The sequence below is a fragment of the Furipterus horrens genome, unplaced genomic scaffold, assembly GCF_987537825.1.
Source record: "Furipterus horrens unplaced genomic scaffold, mFurHor1.1.pri manual_scaffold_6, whole genome shotgun sequence".
NCBI classification, from domain to species: domain Eukaryota; kingdom Metazoa; phylum Chordata; class Mammalia; order Chiroptera; family Furipteridae; genus Furipterus; species Furipterus horrens.
The window spans coordinates 29,290,478-29,313,126 of NW_028327176.1; the positions used below are offsets into that span (position 1 = coordinate 29,290,478).

At 44.0% G+C, this 22,649-nt stretch overlaps 1 protein-coding gene across 2 annotated transcripts in view; it reads left to right on the plus strand.

Annotated features, from left to right (window-relative positions):
• Nucleotides 1-12,600: 12,600 nt before the first annotated feature.
• The window catches only part of PRKCE (protein kinase C epsilon), a 482,979-nt gene continuing 472,930 nt past the window's right edge, over nucleotides 12,601-22,649 (plus strand). For both annotated transcript variants that reach the window (XM_090281241.1, XM_090281242.1), the window contains exon 1: nucleotides 12,601-13,751. In XM_090281241.1, the coding sequence (XP_090137367.1) occupies nucleotides 13,404-13,751 (348 nt within the window). In that variant the 5' untranslated portion in view covers nucleotides 12,601-13,403. The remainder of the gene's footprint in view (nucleotides 13,752-22,649) is intronic.

Here is a 22,649-nt window from a genome sequence, read left to right on the forward strand (position 1 = left end):
CTATTAAAAACAGATAGACAAACAAAAAATTGATATTCGCCACAGGATTTAAATGTGACACAGAATCTCATAACATGATATTTACATGTCAGTTCAACTGTTTTGGACGCAATCTCTAAACATGTGAGAATCTGTATTCTAAAAACTATAAACTACTGATAAAGGAAATGAAAGAAGCCCTAAATGAAAAGGACTACTGTGTTCATAAGTCAGAACACTCAAATAGTTAAGTGTTAATTCACCCCAAACTATAGGTTTCAGATTTAGAAAAAAATATTACAGGATGTCAAGTTAAATTTGAACTTCAGATAAACAATGAATAATTTTAGTATAATTATGTCCATATAATATTTGAGATTTTATAAATCTTTTTATAAATATTTATTCATTTTTTAAATCTTAAATTCAAATTTAACTGGAGGATCTATGTACTACCTGGGAATCCTACAGGGCCCAAATTGATTTTATGAATTTAATATAATAACAATTAAAATCCCAGCGGAATTTTTTGTAGATGTAGGCAAGTTGATTTAAAAATATATGTGGAAAGGCTAAGGGCTAGAATAACCAAAATAATTTTGAAAAAGAAAAACAAAGTTAGAGGACTCACACTACTTGATTTTAAAACTTAATCTAAAGCTAAGTAATAAGACAATGTGATATTTGTGAAGGTTTAGACACGTAGAGCAATGGAACAAAGTAAGTGAGCCCAGAAATAGGTCCTCACAATATAATAGATGAATTTTTAAAGGTAGAGTCTTTTATTAATAAAAGGTTTACATAACATAAAATTTACCATTTTAACCATTTTAAAGTATATTGTACAATTCATGACCAACTGACTTTTGACAAGAGTCAAAAGGTAATTCAATGGATAATATAGATAATCCTTTCAATATATAAAACAGCTAGACATCCATATTAAAAAAGTGAACTTTAACGTAAATGTAAGAGTATAATTTATAGAAAAATTAACCATAAGCGGGTCATATATTTAAATGAAAACCCAAAAGTATAATTTTTTAAATTAAAAATGTCATAAGAGAAAAAGATTGTGATCTTAAGTTAAGCAAAGAGTTTTTAGATATGACATGAAAAATCATTAAAGAAAAAATGTTAAATTGCACTTCATCAAAATTAAAGCTTCTTTCTGCAAAAGACTGCTAACAATTAAAAGACAAGCTATAAACCGGGAGCGAATATTAACAAATCACATATCCAACAAAGGAGTTGTATTTAGAACATGGAAGTAAACTTCAAAACTCAACAGGAGGCAACCAGTTTTAAAAACAGTCAAGAGATTTGAATAAACACACCACCAAAGAGGATAATAGGGATGGCTGCAGGCACAAGGAAATATGCTCAAAACTATTAGTCATTATGAAAATGCAAATCAAGTATCACAGTGAAATACCTATTAGAATGACTGAAGTTAAAACAACAACAACAAACCCAACTGAAAATACCAAGTGCTAGTGAGGATGCAGAGAAACTGGAGCTCCCATACATTACTGGCAGAAAGGCAAAATGGTATAGATGCTCTAACAACAGTTTGGAAATGTCTTACAAAGTTAAGTATATATTTAGTATATAATCCAGTAATCTCACTCCTAGCGAACCCTTAAGAAATGAAAACTTATGCTCACACGAAAACCTATACTCAAATGTTTATGGCAGCTTTATTCATAATCACCACAAACTGGGGACACCCTAAATGCCCTTCCATGAGTGAAAGGCTAAGTAAAACATAGGACATCTGTAGTAATCTATAGGTTACTACACAGCAATAAAAGGGAACAAATTATTTATACACTCAACAACGTGGCTGAAGCTCAAAGATATTTTGCTGAGTGAAAGTGATAAAAGGTGACATGTAGTACAGTTTCATGTATTTGACATTCTGGAAAACGCAACACTACCTGGACAAAGACCTGAACAATGGCTGCCAGAGGTTAAGTGCTGGTGGACTTTCACTATCAATGGTAAAACAAGGGAATCGGGGAGGGGGAATGATGGAACTGTTCTGTATTCGAATCAGAGCAGTAGTTGCATAAATCTATACATGTATTAAAACTTCTAGAACTGTACACACACATACATACATGTATATTTTCTTCTTTGTAAATAAAATAAAAAGAGGATGTGTGTATTGAAGATGTATGCTCAAATGTTTTATTTTTTATTTTTGTTTTTAAATTTGACTGCTTTTGTTAGCCACTGAGTTTTTTGTTTTTTTTTTTTAAAGATTTTATTTATTTCCAGAGAGGGGAAGGGAGAGAGGAAGAAAGACACATCAATGTAGTTGCCTCTCACATGCTCCCAACTGAGGACTTGGCCTCCATCCCAGGCATGTGTCCTGATTGGGAATCGAACTGGCAACCGCTCAGTTCACAAGCCGGTGCTCAATTCACTGAGCCATATCAGCCAGGGCTCAAATGTTTTAAATGTTAAGGATGTATCATCAAAAAAGTTGAGAACTGGCACAGGCCTCTCATGTTACAGTTGGAGAAACTGAAGCAAGAAAGTGAAAGTTGCTTCATCAAGAACAAAAGGAGTATGAGGCAATCACAGGAGTGGATTTTCTCTTGGGTTACATATCTCTGATGCCTGTCTCTCACCCCAGGCCCACTCAATCAGGTTTAATTTAGCCTCTGTTTTTCTTTAGGTAGTTTTGAAATTCAGAGTTTTCTGTGAGAGACAGAATAGAATCATGGCCCCGTGGGGAAGTTAAAAACAAAATCCGTCTGAATAAAAAAATACATATCCTATTTTCACGGAGTGTGCAGTCGGCATGAACCTGGCTCTCATTGGACAGACCCATTGCTATTAAGGGAAATGGTTTTGAGGGTGCCTGACGTTGCAAAACAAACAAACACACAGTGGGCCCTGGAACTAGATAACCAATTGTGTCTGCCACCTGCTAGTGGTAAGAACCTGGGTACATTGCTTAAGCTTTTTTCTACCTTAATTGCTTCATCTATAAAAAGTACCCTAATTGTATACACTACTAAGAGATTTAAAAAATCTCATCTGCAATTATAGTATGACATAGTACTTTCTTGTTGTACATTATAAAATGTTAAACTGTGATTTTAAAAATGTGTCTGAGAATTGGAGAAATATGGTAATATCTATTATATTGGGTTATTTCAATGATTAAGAGTTGTTAAATGTTACTGCCAAGCACAGAGTTTTGAACCAATAGTTGCTAGTTAGCTATTATTGTTGTTATTGTTGCTACTGTTACTGCTACTACTATTACTATTTTAAGAAACAATTACATTGTAAAGTGTCCTTCCCCCTGCACTGGCCTTCTGCATGCCCTACCCATTTTTCTCTTGAATTTTCATGCTCTGGAACAGGCAGGTAAACACAGAATGTGTGGATGTCACCAGAGAACAATGTGGGAAACATTTACCACTTCCCAGTTTCTTTTGCTAGAGAAAAACCACAATGACATACTACACGTCATGTTGGCAAGGTCAGTTCTTGCACTAGCACTGTTCTTGCAAGTGTGTTGCACTGTTCCTGTCTTGTGGGGACAAGAGGCCATGACCAGAGTGGTAACCATGGAACGCTGGGCAAGTTGCTCAGTGCCCTTTCTATCCCGATTTCTTCTCTGAGACAGAGATAAATAATTACTACTTTACAACCACTGAGTGAGGCGGGGTACACATCAATTAGGGTTCCAGTGGGTTAAATGGCTGGAAAGCTCAACCACGGCTGCAAGGGGAAGCTGGTTAGTCACATGATTTGTTTCCTTATTATATTCTATTCAAGTTACTTGAAATTTTCCTGCAGTTCCCTCTCTTATTGTATGAATGTACAGTGTCTAGGGGGATACTCCATACTGGTCTCGGGGCCATTTGTAGAGGGGCTCTGGGCCCAGGGCAAATCCCTTTGTGTTCCTGGACCCTTCATACCAAAACCCTGCTATCCCAGCTACCTTGGGGGAGTTATCAGTGCTAAGGATAGAATGAATTAAAGAAAGAAATGTTCCTTAGGGAGTGAGTACAGCATATAAAGGAATTTCCTGACAACTTCTCTGTGTCAGTTACTGTACCTGCCTGAAATACAATACCCATTGTTACAAATGCCTTGTTACATTTGAATAAACCAGGGCCCATTGAGAGGCAGGTCATTTGACCAAGATCCTAGAATTCAACTCCTGAGCTTCCAAGCTGGATTCCACTCCATACTGCCCTGTGTTGAAGTGATGGGCACTGCAGGCCAGATGGGATCAGGCAAGTGATGGAGGAATGATGCTCATTCTTTCTTACTTCCTAAGTGTTTGTTGGGCTTGATGACAAAAAGTGGAATGAACCTCCAGCCTTTGGCTTCTGTTTTTCTTTCTTTCTTTCTTTTTTTTCCAAAAAAGGAAGCCAAGGTATCTGCTAGAACAAGGGGAGCAACATCTGAGGGAGCCCCAATCCCTTCCAGTTCCAATACTTTCTATTCTGGGAGTTCCTTGGCCATTCCTCACAACCCTCTCCTTAACTTTAAGAACTGACCCACAGTCTAAATCAAGAAAAAAGCAGGGTCTCTGTGGTCTGTGTGGAGGCAGCCCCTAACATTCCTTTACCTTCAAGTTCTAGCTTCTCAAACACCTGGACTGTATCTTACTCATCTCTGTTTTTTCTGAGTCCAGCATCGACCTAACGGGAGAATGGATGACCTGTTGCTCTAATGTAGTGATAGAAACAGAATTCTTCATTTTGAGAAGCCTCGTTGTTTAAACAAACATGACAGCACATTTTTTCATACAGCAGGTATGCGTTTGCCTAATTGCATTTGCTCCTGCTCATAATGAACGTGTGAATAAAGCCAATGGTCTCACGCCTTGCAGTCTGCCTCTCAATCTATTCTAGAAATCTTAGTGCTTTGGAGCCAGAGCCCCGAGGGAGCGGAAGATGCCCAGGGAGTCAAATTCGAAGCGTGAACGGTCTGGGAGCGCTTATTCCCGCCAGAGGGCGCTGTCGGCCCGCGGAGCAGGGCGCAGTTGTCAAGGGCTCCTTCGTGCTGTCTGGCCACCGCCCAGCCTCCCAGTGACTTGATCACTACAGTACTGGCTGGCGATGGAGTGCAGCGAGCCAACCATCGCCAAGGAGCTCATCTGGACAAGAAGAGAAAAACTAACAAGATTCGTGGTACTCTTATCTCAAAGTGACATCCTTGTGACAAATAGTTATAGAGCACAAAGTTGTGCCTACTATGCTCCAGCTATTGGAGAGGTAAGTATCGGGATGAGTTGTACTGTGTCTCCAAACTTAAAGCTCTTTCAAAGAAGTGGCAGAATTAAGACTGGAACCAAATAAGTAGACTGCAGTGCAGGCAGAGGTAAGGGCTGTAAGAAGAAGTGAGAGGAAGAGGAGAAGAGTCCCGTGAGGAGGAATAAGGACCAGGCCCATGGAAGGCTTGGGCCTTAAGAGAGGACTTGCCACTCAGCATCACATACTGGTTGCAACAGCAGCTGTGATTTTAACCAGTTCTGTTTTATATTGGTTATAGCTACCTAATTGTTCTTCACGACAAAGACACTATTCCCTACCCTGGAGTCCCAGTTCCTTGATCCTGAAAGGTAAATTAGAAGCAGCGATAGATTAATCAAATGCCTAGAATGTGTGAGAGAGATATGATCTAATCTGAACAGTCAGATTTGTCATCTGCTAATTGATAAGAGATCCACAGGGAGCGTGCAGAAACAGCTGTCACTCTTGGTACAGGTATCATAAAACCATATGCTGAAAATATAACTAATGGGTGTTAGAAGAGAAGATATGGAGAAATTGAGAAACAACAAATTCCTTTTGTTTTAAAGACACATATGACCAAAACAATCTCAGGCAGAACTCTTATCAATATCATAGTCCCTGGCGAATTAATATGTCTATAAAATTGTAGGGCACTAAGGCTAGTTAAACTTGGAACCAACAAATTAAAACAAACCGGGACCTTGGATTTACAGAAATTTTGTTTCCAAGGAAGTAAAATGTACTTGGAGTTATTACCATTCAATGGCATTGCATTGTTTCCAGCATGTGAGTATAGGAAAAGTAAGTAAAATTAAACTAGGAAGTGAGAGTTGATTTTAGACCTCTAATTAGTACTTTGGTTATTTAAAACTTTTTTTTTTTTTTTTTTTGCATGGCAAGTCAGTTAACTTCTTTAGGCCTCAATTTTCTTTAATGGAGGAATTTAATCATAATAAAGAATATAGATCAGGTGATTGCTCAAATACTGCAGAGTATAACAATCAAATCTTAGTTGGTTGTAACCAAATGCCTCCTTAGTACTGATTTGGCTCTGAAGTTGCTTGAAGGACCTGCGGGTCCTGTGAGGTTGGACACACTGAGGGAAGTGGAGAAGGACCTTAGGTGGCCACAGTTCTGAGAACAGGCAAGATTCTCCATGTCATCTGAAGTCTTTGGTATGCAGTGACCTAGGCCATTAATTGTGATCTTTGCGACCTCTAAATTACTACAGCACTTTTTTTTTCCCCCACTACAGCACTTTCTGATGATGACATTTATCTGTCATTTACCCTGTGCTCCCTTGAGTTATCTTTTTGCAACAGGTTTTTGAGGATAGGGTTTATGACAGTTCTCAGTGCTACTCACCAAATATTCCAGGCTCCTCACCCCTGCGAATGGGAAAACTTCCCAGTCTCCTTGTGGTTCAAGGACGGAGGCCACGTAACTGATTTTAGCTAACAACTAATTAACAGAAGCCCTTCTGGTGGACTATTTAATTGCTTAAGATCCCCAGGAGGTTCTTTTGCTTTCTACCTATGACCAGTCATGCTTCAGGCATGACTTTTCTGTTGGCTTGGATAAAAGAGTGACAATGATGTTGATGTAGAACAGGGCTCCCAGCCAACCCGCCATGGACTTATAGCAAGCTTGAGAATAATCTTTGTTATTTTAGGAACTTAGGATTTGGAGACTGTTATTACAGCAGCATGTCCTGGCCCATCTGACTAATAAATAGTCATTGTGTGTCATCATCATTGTTTCCCGAGTGTCACAAATGACATGGCACTCAGTAATGACTAAATAAATTACTGAATCGCTCTCTCTCTCCCACTGGAGTGGGGACTCATAGACTTATTTGTCCTCCCTAGAGCACCAGTCCCAGTGTCCTGGACATTGCAGGTTCTTAGTAAAGACCAGTGGATTGATTTATGTCCTTAAAAGTCCCAAGATGCAGCCCAACATCCAACATCAGATCCAAAGAAGATGTGGCATGTGATGTTATTTTCTATACGGTGATTGAAAGAGTGGGGCTCAGGGTCAAAAGAACTGAGGAAGAAAGGGCACAAGGTCATCTTCTGCCCCCATTCATCTTTAAGCTCTATGGTGTTGCATCTGATCCCTCCACTTCCTTGCAGGTGGAAGTAAGGCTTGGTCTCTGGGTCATTGCCACAGAGTTCAGAGAAGAGATGGAGCCAAAATAAGAAGATGGGGCAGGCCAGACATGAGCCAATAACAAGAGGGTGGGTCTGGGGTGGGGTTAGAAGCAGGGCTGGGACTCAGGTGAGCATTAGGCTGAGCAGGGCCACACCGACAAAACTCTGGAAGGTTTTTGTGTCATTGTGCTGCTATACCTTCTATCCTATGGCCCAGGTGGCTGAATTCTGTTCCATGGAGCATGTATGGAATGTATGACAAATCCTGGCCAGGCAGATCTTTGCAGAAGCCATTAACATTCTATAAATGGCAACAACCAGTACAGCAACAAGGACCTGAATTTTAACATGCCAGTCTAAGGTTCTGGCACCCCCCTCCCTGTTTCCTTTAAGTGCTCTAAATAAACAATATCCACAGACTGTTTCATTTTTTAAAGATTTTATTTATTTATTTTTAGAGAAGGGGGAAGGGAGGGAGAATGAGAGGGAGAGAAACATTGATTGGTTGCCCCTCACATGCTCACAACTGGGGACCTGGCCCGCAACCCAGGCATGTGCTCTAACTAGGGATCAAACTGGTGACCTTTTGGTTTGTGAGATGTTGCCCAACCCACTAAGCCACACCAGTCAGGGCTGTTTAATTTTTGATCAGATGGAGTATAAATCATCTTTGAACTTGGTTCTTCTAATATCCTGTTTTGGGGTGTGTATTCTGGTGGGAAATTACAGAAGAGAAATAGAGCCATCCTCACAAAATTGCTTTTTTAAAGTATTAACTCTGGTTATGCTCTCCCCTACTTTAGCATGATCAGTGTCTCTCAAGGAAAAACTTCAAACACATTTGCAGGCTCTACAAGTCCTTAATCATCTGACCCAACCTACCTCACCTCATCTTATTGACTGCCACATGACCGGTACACCTGGTCACTCACTCTGTTTCCATTTCTGCCTCCAATGCCCTTCCCTTACCTCTTTGCCTCTGGAAGAACTCCTCTAGGAAAGCCTAGACCTTATGGGCGGGGCCTTCCCAGGCATTGGGGGGCTGATCCTGTGTGCTCTCTGGGAGAGGCTGGTGTACCCCTACTTCTAGGGCAGCACTTACACGTGCTTTGGAGCTCTCTCTTTTAAAAAATACTGAATTTATTTACTCTTAGAGAGAGGGGAAGGGAGGGAGAGAAAGATTGATCAGTTACCTCTTGTATGCACCCAGACCGAGGACTGAACCAAAAACCCAGGCATGTGCCCTGACCCTGAATCGAACCAACAACACCAGTCAGGGCATGAGACTCTTGCCCCGTCAATCCTTTTTCCTATGAGGCTTAACTTTAAAAGAAGAGGAGCACCATCTTGGTCATCTTTTTAAAATTCTTATATCATTTTTCTTCCTTTCCTCTTCCCTCTCCCAGAGATCACCAGATGACTAAGCCATAGCTGGAACCCAAAGGACATTTTACTCAATGTCTACGTCAATGGCTGTCTGTCTTTTAAAACTAAGAAGGGGGACCCCAAGAAACCAAAATTATCTCCTGGAGGGCAGGACCCTTGTAGTATAGGCTTCCCCTGCTAGGTGAGTGTTCTAAAGACACATCTGTACCATCTGGTGTTGTTGTGAGAGGCTGCATTCGGCTTCAGTGAATTTTTTGAAAACTTTCAGTGCATCTGCCCATTTCATCATGGGTGATTTATGAATGCACCTGTTCACATCATGTTGAGTGTTCAGCAGTTTTTGACCCAAAACATTATGACCCCTGTGCCCCATCCTCCGTTCATGCCATCTCGGACCCGAGCAACATTTTTTTGCTTCCTTGGATGAAAAAAGTCCTCAAAGGGAAACGGTTTGCCAATGTGGAAGAGGTGAAACAAAAAACAGCAGAAGCACTAAAAGACATCAAAATCGACGAGTTCAAAAATTGTTTTGAGCCATGGAAAAAATCTCGATAGGTGTATTGCATTAGATGGAGAGAACTTTGAAAGTGACTGAAGTTTAAACATGTAAGAATAAATACAGTTTTTTAAATAAATAAATTCCAGTTTTTTTGGGGGGGGGGTCTCCCCTTGCACATACAGGGGCCAAGAGAAGGATGAAGTAAACAATAATTATTGATTGGAATTTTACATTTGAAATCTTCCTCCTTTCAAGTGCTTATTTTTCTTTTCACATGAAATCTGGAGCAGAAAGTTTAGACCTTCCTTCCAGGTAAATTTAAGGGTTTTCCCATAAAAAGGATCACCTAGGCACCTCCATGATGTCCCTGGAGAATATATATTTTCATTCAGCCAAGTTTGAGAGTAGGAAGGTGAGATTTATATAGAAATAAGGATGTAATAAGAGCAGGAAATTAGCAATGTTTGCATGTAGACTATCAGCATTCTCTCTTTTTATATAAATATTCATCCAATACAAAACGGGCAGTTTGACCAAGCCTTTTAGTTACACCACCCCTGTAACCCCCATGACAGAAAGAATTATAATTGAAAGGAGAGGTCACACACTGGTATTAGTTGCACTTGAAAATTGCAGTGTGATTATTCACATGTGTAACAAGCAGTCTGCTAAAGAGGCAGCTGCTGCCTTCCCGCAACCTTACTTAGGTCACAAGGAAGAATAAAACCAATGCTTTTAAGAATGTCTACATTCTTAAAAAATGTAGATGACAACAGAGCTTATCTAATATATTTGGGGGGTCTTGCCTAGGAAGGGATAGGACATGATATTACGCAAAAAGTTCAAGTTCAGTGTGTCTATAATTCTACACCTATTTCTTGTCTAACATACTGGAGAGAAAGGATTTTTGGCCAATGTTTTCAGTCCCTCTGCTTGCATGGCAAGCTAGAACTCACCCAGAGAGAATAGGTATGGAGCACTATTTACTCATGGATCTATAACGTCATGAAATCCTTCCCTTTCTAGACTTCCCCGCAGGGCCAGGAGTAGAGTGAGGCAAATGAAGCAATCATCTTGGGTACAAATTTTCAAGGGTGCCTATAATCTGAGTAACAAAAGCAATATTTTAATGCACTGTTTTACATGATTTAAGCTTTGGATATGTTCATGTTGAATTTTTACATACATTTTGATTTTTAAAAATATTGCATTCAAGTATTCTTTATCTTGCTCTCTGAGTTTATTGGTAGGTATCCTTTAAATTTTGTCTCTTTGTTAAGTATATCGCTCATGTCATTCTAGCACTGTCTCTGCTTCCCAAACGCATTTTCTGAAGATCAAGCCCTTTCTGCCAATTGTTTTCAATCACATGCCCCATGAAGGGGGAAAAATAGTTTAAGAAAAATAGAATGGTGGGAATAAAAAGCAAGGAGGAAAAAGTTCTTATGCTCAAGAGAGAAAAATTCAATAGCATTGAAATATCCTGCTTGTGCTTTGTCAAAATGACATATTTTCAAATATAATCGCCAGCTGGTGGAGGTGGCCAAGTAAGGCGTAACTTTTTCTGTGTGAACGGTATCTTTCGTCCCTAAGCCTGTATTTCGCACTCTCTCTGCCCTGCTGCCCCTATTCACCAGGTAGGCTTCTAGGAATAACTTAAAAGATCCTGGAGGGCAGCAACTGCAGGCCTTAGGAGACAGAGGATCTGCCACGATCACCGTGGGACTTTTCTGATTGTTATTGCGAAGTGCTGCACTTGGCATCCTATTGTCCCCGGGGACTGCCTCCTTTCTCGCCTTCAACTTTTTTAACCAACAGGTAATGATAATTATTTTCCGCTGAGAAAAAGTGGTCGAGAGATCGGCTTTAAATCTTGGTCTCCACTATCCAGTCGCGCCAGATAAACACACAGCTTAGGTAGATTTCTACAAACTCCCTGATTTAGCACACTGGTGAGGGCCGAGGTTTTCTTTTTTCCATATGCAGTCCTCCCCTCCCGCTTCCCCGCTCGCAGGTTGCGGAGATGACCTCTTTCCAGCCGAGTCCTTCGGAATAGTACTCCAGCCAGGGCCGCGCCCCGGGCCTCCGCGATCTCGGCCCCGCCCTCCAAGGTCCGCGTCCCACAGCGCGGGGCAGTCCCTCGCGGGGCCGCCTTCTCCGTCCCCTGCTCCCTGCGGAGGAAATTCTTCCCCAGCAGCCCAGCGCTCGCCTCACGTGACCAGCCGCCTAGGCCGCTTCCAGCAAGAGTTTAAAGGTTATGGAGGAAATTAGCACTGACAGGGTTTCTGGCCCCCCGGCAGGGTGCGCCCCGTTTTCCTGCAGCTCAGATCGCTGCTGTCGGCGCGCTGATCACAGCCATCTCCCCCAAAAGGGCAGACAAGGTCCAGAGTAAATATGAAGTCGCTTTGCAGAAAATAAACACACAAACCGAGCCGGGGTTCTACTAAACTTTCACTTGTCAACAAGTTCTCGCAGCCTGAGAAGTTCAGAACAGATCCCAAAGGGGAGAATGGCTCAAAGAAAGGGAAAAGAGAATAAATGTATAAAAACTCACACGGAGCACGCCCCTCCCTGTGCCCCCCTCCACCCCTAGCAGAGCCCAGCGTCTCTAGACAATGACAGACAGATCGGCCAATACTCCGCGGGCTCCCCTCTCTCGCCGCGGCCCAAGTGAGGGTGGGGGTGAGGGAGGGTCCCGCTTCTTTTTCCGTAGTGCGGCCCCCGCCTCTTTCCCACCCACGGTTCTGAAATAGTGTTGGCTGCAGAGCCCCGAGGAGATGCGCAGCCCACTCGTCTCCGGTGGAGAGCAGAGACCAGGTACCCACAGCACGCGGCACCCGCAACCTGGACCCCAACGCCGCCACTCTCCAGGGTCCCACGCAGGGTCCCTGGCTGGCTTCCTTGCCTGCCGCCACGACCGAGGCAAGGCTCGCCCGCTCTTCTTCGTCTTCTCCTCAGCTCACTTTTCCCGTATTGCTCCCCCAACCGGCAAAACTTTCTATTTCCCTAAACACTGGAGCGCGCGCGCGCGCCCCCACACACACACACACACACACACACACACGCACGCACACACTCGTCTCTGTCTCTCTCTCTCTCTCTCTCTCTCTCTCTCTCTCTCTCTGACGTCTTTTGCGCATTTCCTGCATTAGAGGGAGGGAGACTTGCTCCCACACCGACGGAGCGAGAAGGGACCGAGGGGGAGAGCGGGCGGGCGGCGAGCGAGCTGCAGCTGCGAGCAGGGACGCGGGGAGCGCGGCGGGCGGGCGGGCGCTGGCGCCCAGGAGGTGGGGCCGCGCCGAGTCACAGTTCTGGCCCCGCCGCCGCGCTGCGCACCGCCCGGTGCCGGCCTGCGCCCGGAGCCCGAGCAGCGGCCACTGAGCCCGCGCGGATGTGAGATTTCGGGCTCCTGGAGCCTCCCGATTGCCTACTGTGGCGCGGCGCTGTTTCGCCTAAGAGGTGGCGGCCAGGCTAGCTGTGGGGCTTGTGGATTTTTAAAAATTTGGCTCCGAGGCGGACCATTTCCTCTCGACATGCATCCTTCTGGATAGACTGAACATCCCTCGGTCCATCCCCCCGCCCCGCGCGGTCAGAGGCGGGCGCTGGGTGTGCGAAGAGGATCCGGGTTGAAATCTGCGCCCCGGGTTCTCGTCCCCGCCCCACCGCCCCCTCGCTCTCCCGGAGTCAAAATTTCCCGGGGATTATGTTTCGGAAAGGTAGGTAAGCGCCGGGCGCGGCGCCCGCTTCACGCAGCCGGGACCCGGAGAGCCAGTAAGGCGGCGAGACAGTCCCCGTGGCTGGTCCCGGAGCCGACCGCTCCTCTCTTCTTCTGGAGGTGCTTCTGGTGGTAGTGTGGGGAAAGACTTGCTCCAAACACGAACATCCCCCAGCTCTCCCCCCTCCCTGTTTTCCGTTAGGAACCCGGCGAGGAAATACATGCACTCGCTGAGAATTGCCCGCGCCAGGGCGCAACGCTACAAGGTGTAGGCAGAGTGTGGGGTGGGGCGAGAGGGGACTCAGGAGTCCCCGTGGCTCCGAGCACCCGGGCGTCTGTTCTTCATCCTGCCCTCAGGGCGGACGGAGTGACCCCGGCCCCAACTCCCTGCCCCGACCATGGTAGTGTTCAATGGCCTTCTTAAGATCAAAATCTGCGAGGCCGTGAGCTTGAAGCCCACAGCCTGGTCGCTGCGCCATGCAGTGGGACTCCGGCCACAGACTTTCCTTCTGGACCCCTACATTGCCCTCAACGTGGACGATTCGCGCATCGGCCAAACGGCCACCAAGCAGAAGACTAACAGCCCGGCCTGGCACGACGAGTTCGTCACCGATGTGTGCAACGGGCGCAAGATCGAGCTGGCCGTCTTCCACGATGCCCCCATCGGCTACGACGACTTCGTGGCCAACTGCACCATCCAGTTTGAGGAGCTACTACAGAACGGGAGCCGCCACTTCGAGGACTGGGTGAGTAGGATGCCTCCGAGTCCAGGAGCCCAGCTGTGGGGTCCAGGGTTGGGTGGTGGTGGGTAGGTGGCTGGGGGGAGAATCACGGCCTTGGTATTGGTAGTGAAGTGCGGGCACTTAACTGTCATCTGGAGTGTGTGTGTTGTATGTATACCCGAGTCTCAGTTGCCTAGGAGAAGCACACTACAGTCGTAGTTGGGGAGAGGTAGCCCTGTGGGGAAAGGGAGACCGAGACTTGGAAAGAGGGTCTGGCTCTCTGCCCTCTCCAGCACAGCCGGTGCTACAGGGAGCTTGCAAGCTGGGAGAGCCCTGAGGCTCCAGTGCTTGAAGGCTGGCCAGAATCCCGCGCCTTCCACAGACGCGTGGTGGGCTGGCTGTGTATGATTGTGTGTGGGTGGGTTCCTCTGTCCTTGGCGGGCCGGTGGAGCCCTAGACTGAAAGCTTCTTGCATGTCCTGGCTTTGTCCTCTATAGCCAAGCGAGGACCTACTTTATTTAAGCTAGCTTGTTTCTATTCTTTTGCATGGTGGTTAGTTCATCTTCTGACATGCAGGGAGAAAAATGTGTTCTTCTCTAGGATGTCCCCTCCGGTGTCCAAGAAACATCAGACGAGCTTGCTTTGCCCAGTACATTGCCCATCCATCCAGAATGAGTGTTGTATTTCAAAAATGGTTCTGTTTTTGAGTAATTGGAAATCAGTGCTTTGAAACCTACTTACAGTGTTTCCCTGTTTTGATTTTCAAGATACTATGTAATGAGATACGAGTTCTAAGTCTGAGATTGAGTTAATTGGTTACATTTCAAAATATTAGGAAAAAGGCCTTGTTCATGTACTATAAGCCAAATGCATTCAGCCTTGGCACCCAGAAAAGCAGGGAGAAGCAACCTTGTTTTAGCTGTTCTTGGAGGGATAGTGTTAAATGAGGAAATGAATTTCTGTATTTTTAGACTTGTTACCTATTTCCACCTAGAGCAGGTGTGGTTCTGGGTGTGTATGTTTTCAGGGTTCTTTGATCTACACAAAAAGAGAGGCATCTGCTTCTCATGGAGAGATGTAGAGAAATCACCTTCTAGTTATCGAGAACAGATAACTTGATGATTGTCCTAGGGTCATAGATTGCACATGAATCATCTTGGCAAATCACCTCACATATTTTTTCAAGGAGGTAGAGTTTTAGGGGAAAATCAGAAAAAGCCTGTTCTCTTTATGCTCATGGCTGTGATGTAGTCTGCCCGAAACCATGGTTACAGGGCTTGCAGGGGACTCCGGCACACCACACCAAGTGCAGCCCTGGATGCGTTGTGACTCACACTTTGGGAAGCAGGCAAACCTTTGTGGAATCCTGAAGAACACAGTGCCATTCCATTCCACCGATGCTCCTTACCTCTGCCTCCCTCCTGCCACCTGAGTCCTGCCCCATGTCCTTTCCACACATGATTGTTAGTCCTTTACTCATGAAAGCAGTATGTGTCTAAGGGGGAGCTGACTGAATTGCTCATTTCAGGGCCAGACCTTAACATTAAAAAACTATGGTTTTAAAGTTGTTGTTTTAGAATAGGAAGGAGGATAAAAACAACCCATGACTGTGGTTGTGAGGAGCTGGGGCCTTTTGCTGTGTATGCAGAGGAGGGAGTTGGACAGGAGACAGAGCAGGAGAATGAACAGCAGGTTTGCTTTTATCCACAAAAGAGATCTGGGTTGGAGGGAGAGGTGTCTGAGTGCCTCTGGTGATGCTTTCCTGGGGCCACCCAAACCCTGGGCACATCAGGACACTATTCCCACTTTTGAGCACTTCCAGTGAAGCGTGCAGTGGCCACTGGTCTTGTGTGGTTATCATTCTCTAAGGTTCTCAAATTCACGTTGGATTTGGCCCTAGACCAGATCATCTAGTGCACTGGCAAGTTTTACAGGCAAGAACACTGTGTCCCAGAGAGGCTGGTGGGCCCCCGGGGTCACATTACAGACAGGCGGGCTGGAGGTAAGGCCCAGCCCTCCTATGGCCCACATAGGTGGGGAGCTGAGCCCCCTGGTCTCCCTGTCTGTTCTCCCCGCAGGTGCATATACTATGCCCCTGAACATGTTTACTGTGCATGATCACTTAAACTGCTTCAAAGTCATGATCTCTTTTGCCTTATAGCAAGTGTGAATTAAGTATGACAAATATTAGATTAAAAAACTTGAGATACAGAAAGGCTAAAGTCATAGGATAATGCATCAAGAAGTGGAGTTGGTTGTCTTTGCTCATCTAGTGTTGTTTTGACTAGAGGAGGCTGTGGCCACTCTGGTTCCTCCAGCCTGAGAGTGGGCATGTATCAGCAGAGGTGACTGGCCCTTGGAAACAGAGACAAATTACATGTGGGCTGAATAAGGTCACCTTTCCCATTCCTGCTCCGGGGACAACTACAGAATCACACCTTTGGGTAGAATTCCCGGGCTCAGGCCTTTGTGCCCTTTACCTGGCAGTGATGAAGAGATAAACACCCTTTCCCAGGTGTGGCTAAAAACTCTGGCCTGAAGTAAGGAGCTGTGGAGGGCACAAGACAGCCGCTTCTCTCACTGCTGGGGAACATTTCATTTGCAGTGAATTCACGTGCATTCACCGACTTCCTGTTTGGTGCTCAGATTCAACCAGGGGAGTTGAGCACTCTATTCCGGAGGTAAAAGAGATCATGGGTGACTCTCAAGGGGCTTCCATGTCACTAGGGAAACAACAATAACTAGATACAGACGAACACTTAAGTAGCAATTAGGTTCTAAATAAGTATTTGAAAGAATTCAGAAAGGGAGTAGGCTAGGAGAGCTGGAAGAATCCGGAGGGTTCCTGGAAGGAGACATGCACCGGGTGTGAAAGGTGGGTAACATTTAAAGAGGTATTTACAAGGGGAGGCCCTGTTCCAGGGCCATGGGCACAGCTGGAATAAAGGCAGAGAGTCCTGTGGTCAGGGCTGGAGGACGGAGAAGCATGGCTGAAACTGTGGGTGCCTGTTGGAAAGGAGCAGCCGGGATCGTGTTTCCCAAACTGAAGACTTATTATCCGGGTACTGCCTGTGCTATTACTTAATAGTTTTCAACATGATTCTTTTACTCTCCCCTTGAGCCCTGATATTTTCATGGAATCACAGGTTTGGATACTGTAGTTGCAATTTTTTCTTCATTCCAATTAAAATAAATGTATGGCCTCTAAAAGAAAAAGAAAAAGAGTTCATCTCAGGTGTCTCTTGAAATCATTAGTGATACGGGGGACACATTTTGGAAATGGAGTAGGAGAGTTTAGAAAACTGAGGCAGATTTCAAAATGTTTAAAACCAGGCTGAGATAATTATTCTCCCAATAATGAGAGACATATCAGTTCTGATGACAAAGGGGGTTCTTTAGAGAAATCTTATTACAAAGAGATGGGAAGATTTCACTTGTGCTTGAAGCAGAATCCCATTTAACACTGTTGCTATAGCTTGACTTTCCAAGAATGAGATAATAATGTTGCTCAGGCTTTGGTGTGCATAAGAATCACTACCCTTAGGTGTGAAAAAGATAGCTACCCCTTCCCCCTTTAGAACTTTTCATTCTGTGGTTTGGGATGAGCACCAGGAGTCCTCATTTTTAAAATGCTGTCCTCAAGGTTTGTTCCAGGTCATACTTGGAGAAACACTGGGCCAGAGTAGCTCCAGGTAATTAATGTATCAAGATTTTGTACAGAGATGTTCTGAAATTTTTTAGTAGACCTTTGAAAGTCCTAAAGCAAGATTTGTAAGCATAATTGTGTGAACTAGAACTACGGGGATTCCTGTTAGAACCAGAGGCTGGATGCAGCTGCATTTGCGTTTAGGACAGATGGTAGGGAGGACAGTAAGTGGCCGAGAGGGTAGATGGAGCATACAGGTGACAGCTGGCTGGTGTCCGTCACACTCAGGAGTTTGCTCTATGGGTTTAACGTCTATATACTATACATCTATAAACTGAGCTCAGTCCCCCATCTCCCCACCTCCTTGTACCACTTCTGCCTCTGAAGACACATTTGGTTTGGGTCACTCCCTTGCTTCAGCCTGTAAAAGAGTGCTCAGGTGCTCATAATACAGTGGTAATGACAAAGTCATCTTTTGAGAGGTAGTTTAGCAGAATGCTTAAGGCAGAGCTCTGGAGCCAGGATGTTTAGGTTTGAATCCCACCAATCACTTTTATGACCTTGAGTGAACTGTTTAACCCGTGCTTCTGTTTTTTCCTCTGTAAAAAGTGGATGATAGTTGCAGTGTTATTTATCATAGCCAAGATCTGGAAGCAGCCCAAGAGTGTATCAGTAGATGAGTGGATAAAACAGCTATTAGACAATTACACAATGGAATACTACTCAGCCATAAAAAGGAGAAAACTTTTACCCTTTGCAACAGCATGAATGGGCCTGGAGAACATTATGCTACGTGAAATAAGCCAGTCAGAGAAAGACAAATACCATATGATTTCACTCATGGGTGGAATCTAATGAACAAACTGAACTAACAAACAAAATAGAGACAGACTCATGGATGGAGAGCCAGCTGACAGCTCTGGAGGGGCGGGGGAGGGATCCAGCAAAAAAGAAAAAGAACTCATGGACATAGACAGCAGTGTGGTGGTTGCGGTGGGGAGGAGGGTAGGTGGAGGTGAAAGAGGGTATTGGGGGATAAAAGGTAACAGGAAAAAAACAATAGAAAATGAACTATTAAAAGTGAGTATTAAAAAGGTGGATGATAGTAAAAAGTACTTAGCCCTAATAAAAGGGGGTTGATATGGGTGAGAGGAGTCAATACCTGTAAAGTGTATAGGCCAATGCCTGGCCCTTAGTAAGGGCTCAGTGGGTATTTCACTGCTACACTTATTATTAGGTCCCCTAAACCTCCCATGAGGATGGCCCTAGAGAGGGTTCTTTACTGAGTTGATTACTCTCTAGAACCTCAAGAAGCCAGCTTTACATTGTCTCCAAAATATTTCTCATCAGTAGGGACGAGACACTCAAGTTTCTGTTTCATATTTCTGATACAGCCCATTGACAGGGCTTCTCAAAATTATCCTGCCCTGCTGACCCTGGGAGATAAGCCTACGCCCTGCTTGGAAAAGTTAGGCTCTGGGGCTGATTCCCCTTTGGCCCCAGAATTCCTTAGGGAGATTCTCACAATGCAGAGGCCAAGGAAAGGCTCCTCTTGCTTTAGATGCTGATGGCCTGGGTGAAGCCTGAGGACACTCGTGGTTAAACAGGCCCTGCTGAGTGTCATCCTGATGGTGACCTAGCACACCTTGATATACACTCCTCGAAGGTGTTTAGCTTCAGGACTTTTGTAGGGAAGTCTTAGAGGACTTATGAAAATCTCTGTCATCTGCGAATAGACCCAGGTCTGGAAAGGGGGTATGGAAGGACTAGGAATGGTCTATGTGCCCTTTTCATGCACCTAAAGCTGAATTTGTCCCCCGACAGCTGAGTTTCCATGGGTCTCTTGCTACTCTATACCCTACTGACTCCTATAATTCTAACCTTCTGATTAACATTGTTCCCTTTGGTACATATTGGCTGTTTAACAACTCCTGTAAGGGTTAGTTCTTGCCCCAGTGCTATCACAGATCACTGCATGGCTTTGAGGCCCTGAAGTTAAAGGGCCTTGGGCCTTGTGGGCAGTCAGGCCTTGTCTGTCTGTCCTGTTTCTCCTATGTGTTTTTGACCAGCAGCCAATTTAGAGAATATTTTAGGCCCTTGTTCTTTAGATCCTCAGAGGGCCCCATTCCCTGGAAGCTCAGTTCTAACCACAGGATGCCTCTACCACTCACTAGTTATGTGCCTTTGGGAACGTGACTTAGCCCATTTCTTTAATCTATTAAAAACTGACATTTTTATCTGTAATTTGGGAATATAGTAGTTATTAGGGTTGTTGTGAGAAATAAGAGAATCCATGTAAAGCTCTTAGCAAAGGGCCAGGCTACAGTGTATTCTAACAATATTATTAATATCTGAAGAGTTATATGTAAGTATTGATAGTTTTAGAATCCTCACTTAGAACATAGACCCAGCGAAAGGTATTTTTCTCCTTGATTTATGAATGTATTTATCTGGAAAGTCTCGTGTAGTCTACAATTTAATTTAGTTATAATCAACAAACTGCCTTTTTGAACACATTACAATTACTTGAAATGAGATTGTTTTGGGAAGTCTAGAAATTGTGGCCAATGTAATCAAAGGTTAATTATTTATTGAAGCATATGAGTAATTAGAAATAGGGATATTTGGGAACTGCTATTTTGGTTTTACTGTACTAATTTCATCTAGTTTCAATGCTGTTGAGACTAAATTCCTAATTCCAGCCCATACCTGCCCTTGAACTTCTGAACTCACGTATGTGCCTGCTTTCTTGGCATTGCCATGTGATTCATACAGGGCATCTCAAACATAATTATGTCTAAAACTGTACACCTGATATCCCCTCTTCCTGCTCTAAGCCTCTCATAGTCTTCCGCATCCCAAGAAATGGCAACTCCCTCCTTCCAGTTGCACAGGCTGGAAACGGTGAGAAGCCATGTTTGACACCTCATATACGGTCCATCAGCAACATCTGTTGTCTCTACTTTCAAAATGTGCTCTGGATCTGATCATCTTTCTGACACCATTCTGGCGCAAGTCCTTATCATCTCACACTTGCATTATTTCAACAGCCTCCTAACTGGTTCCCCCAATTTAATCAGGTCATGTCACGCCATTCACAAATCCTGCAGGGGGAAAACCCAGGTCCTTATCGCAGTCTACAAGGCTAACTGGGTCAGGCATCCTGTAATGAACTCTCTGACCCATCGCCTATTACTCTTTACCTTGTTCACGCCTCTCCCAGCCATATTGACCCACTTGACACGCCTTAAAAATATTCCCCATGTTCCTGCCTCGGTCTTTGCACTTGCCATTCCATCTTTCTAGAATGTCCCTTCCCCAGGTACCCTCATAGCTCAAGTCTTTACCAAATATTAGTTTGTCAATAAGTCTTTTTCTGGCAGTCCTTTCTAAAATTGTTACCCTCTCCTTGACATTTTATGTGCTCCTTTCCTGCTTTATTTTGATCTTCAGCTCTTACATATTATATTTTTCTTATTAATTTTTATTGTCCATTTCTAACACCAGAGTAGAGGTTCTGTAAACGGCAGAAGTTTTTGTTCATGGCTGTATTCTTGGCACCAGAAACAGTTCCTGGCACACTGCTGAATGAATGAATTTCATTAAACTCCCATGTATTCCCTAACATATACTACGATGGATATTGAGGGCTTGATAAAAACAAGTTGTGTTGGTATTTCTCCCGCCCTTGAGGAGTGTGACCAGTTGAGTGAGTTTCTAAACAATCTTTCCGTACAGCTGAGAAAAGGAAGAAGAAAAGGATATTTTACTTTATAAAAATTTGTGTGATCCATAAAGATGTTTTTATGAGCGAATGCTGTATTATTTCCCAGGTGGATATTTCTAAGCTGAAGCATCTCATTGAGTTTGAAGTTTTAAAAGTAGCAATTATATACCTTCTAGATTCCCAGGGTCCATGCAAGATGCTGGGAAGAAGGGAGAAGAAAAAGGCTCACTTGTCCTTCCCTTGCAGAGTTTAAAATCAAGTTTAAATTCTCATGAGGGCTTTAGATATGAAACCCGTTGTAGTTGGCAGCAACAAGAAATGACATTTTAAATTCCGGCACTTGAACTCACAGAGCTCATTGAAGCATATGCAGACAAAGCTTCCAGGGGTTTCACTTAGATTAAAAGAACTCCAGAGCAGGCCTGCAGTATTTTGCATACATAAAAGCTACACTTGGCAAAACATTATATGTCTCTCCAAGTACCTCTGGGTATATATGGGCTTGTTAAGTAATTACAGTCTATTATAATGCTAATCAGTAGGGCTGCACCTGTTTGAAATCTAGTTTTCTGTCAGAACCCATGTAAAGTGGCCAAAAGTCTACTGTGCTGGGAGGACTGGGACAAGCACTATTGTCACTGTAGCTTCTAAACAGAATGGAAAACTGTAGAGGGAATGTGATTGAGCTCCATAATATCATGTCTGGGAGGAAGAGATGCACAAGCCAGATATCAAATACAAGGCAGAAAGGAGGACGTCCCCAGCCACCACCTCCTCCGGATCCCCTCTACATCACCTTGAAGTCTCAGAGAGGTAGTGTATAAGCCGGTGAAAAGTCATCTTTATTTGCCACCAAGGAATGAATTCATTGAGCTAATGATCCCAAGAAACAGATCAGAGTAGAAATGTAATCAGTTTCAAGAGGGTTTAGGAAAATCATGGTGAGTGAATCTCTAAATTATTGAGAGAAAATTAGTCTTTGATTTTTCTTATGTCCTTCCTTAAGAGAGGTGCTTATTTTTTCAGACCATGTCATCTCTTGATGCCAGTCATCTTTTCCCCAGCCAGATGTAAGCATCTGTGAGCAGGAAGTGTTTCGTCTTTCCCCACCCACATGGCCTGCCAAGCAGAGTATGGACCACTTAACAAGTCCGAGTAACCTACTCATTCATCAGTTGGTTGAAGAAAAGCCTGCCCCTTTGGGGTGTATCTTGTAGACGCTCAGATAGGCAGCATTCTTGAGTCAGACTGACTTAGATTCTGCTCTTTTGACAAGTTCATCTAGTACAGCCTAAAGAGGAGGAGGGCAGATGCCACTGAAGATTCTAACCATTGAACTAAGTGGTATGTTCACTCATTGTCCCAGCCATCTTTTTATCTATTTAGCAAATATTTATCGAATACCTTATTTGCCAGGCACCACGCCAGGAGCTAGTCCTTACTTTCATGGAGCATATAATGTCATAGGAGACACAATATGAATCAAGGAATAACATAAATATACTGGTATGTAAAATCCCACTAAAAGTAGAGCTCATCATGAGTCTTC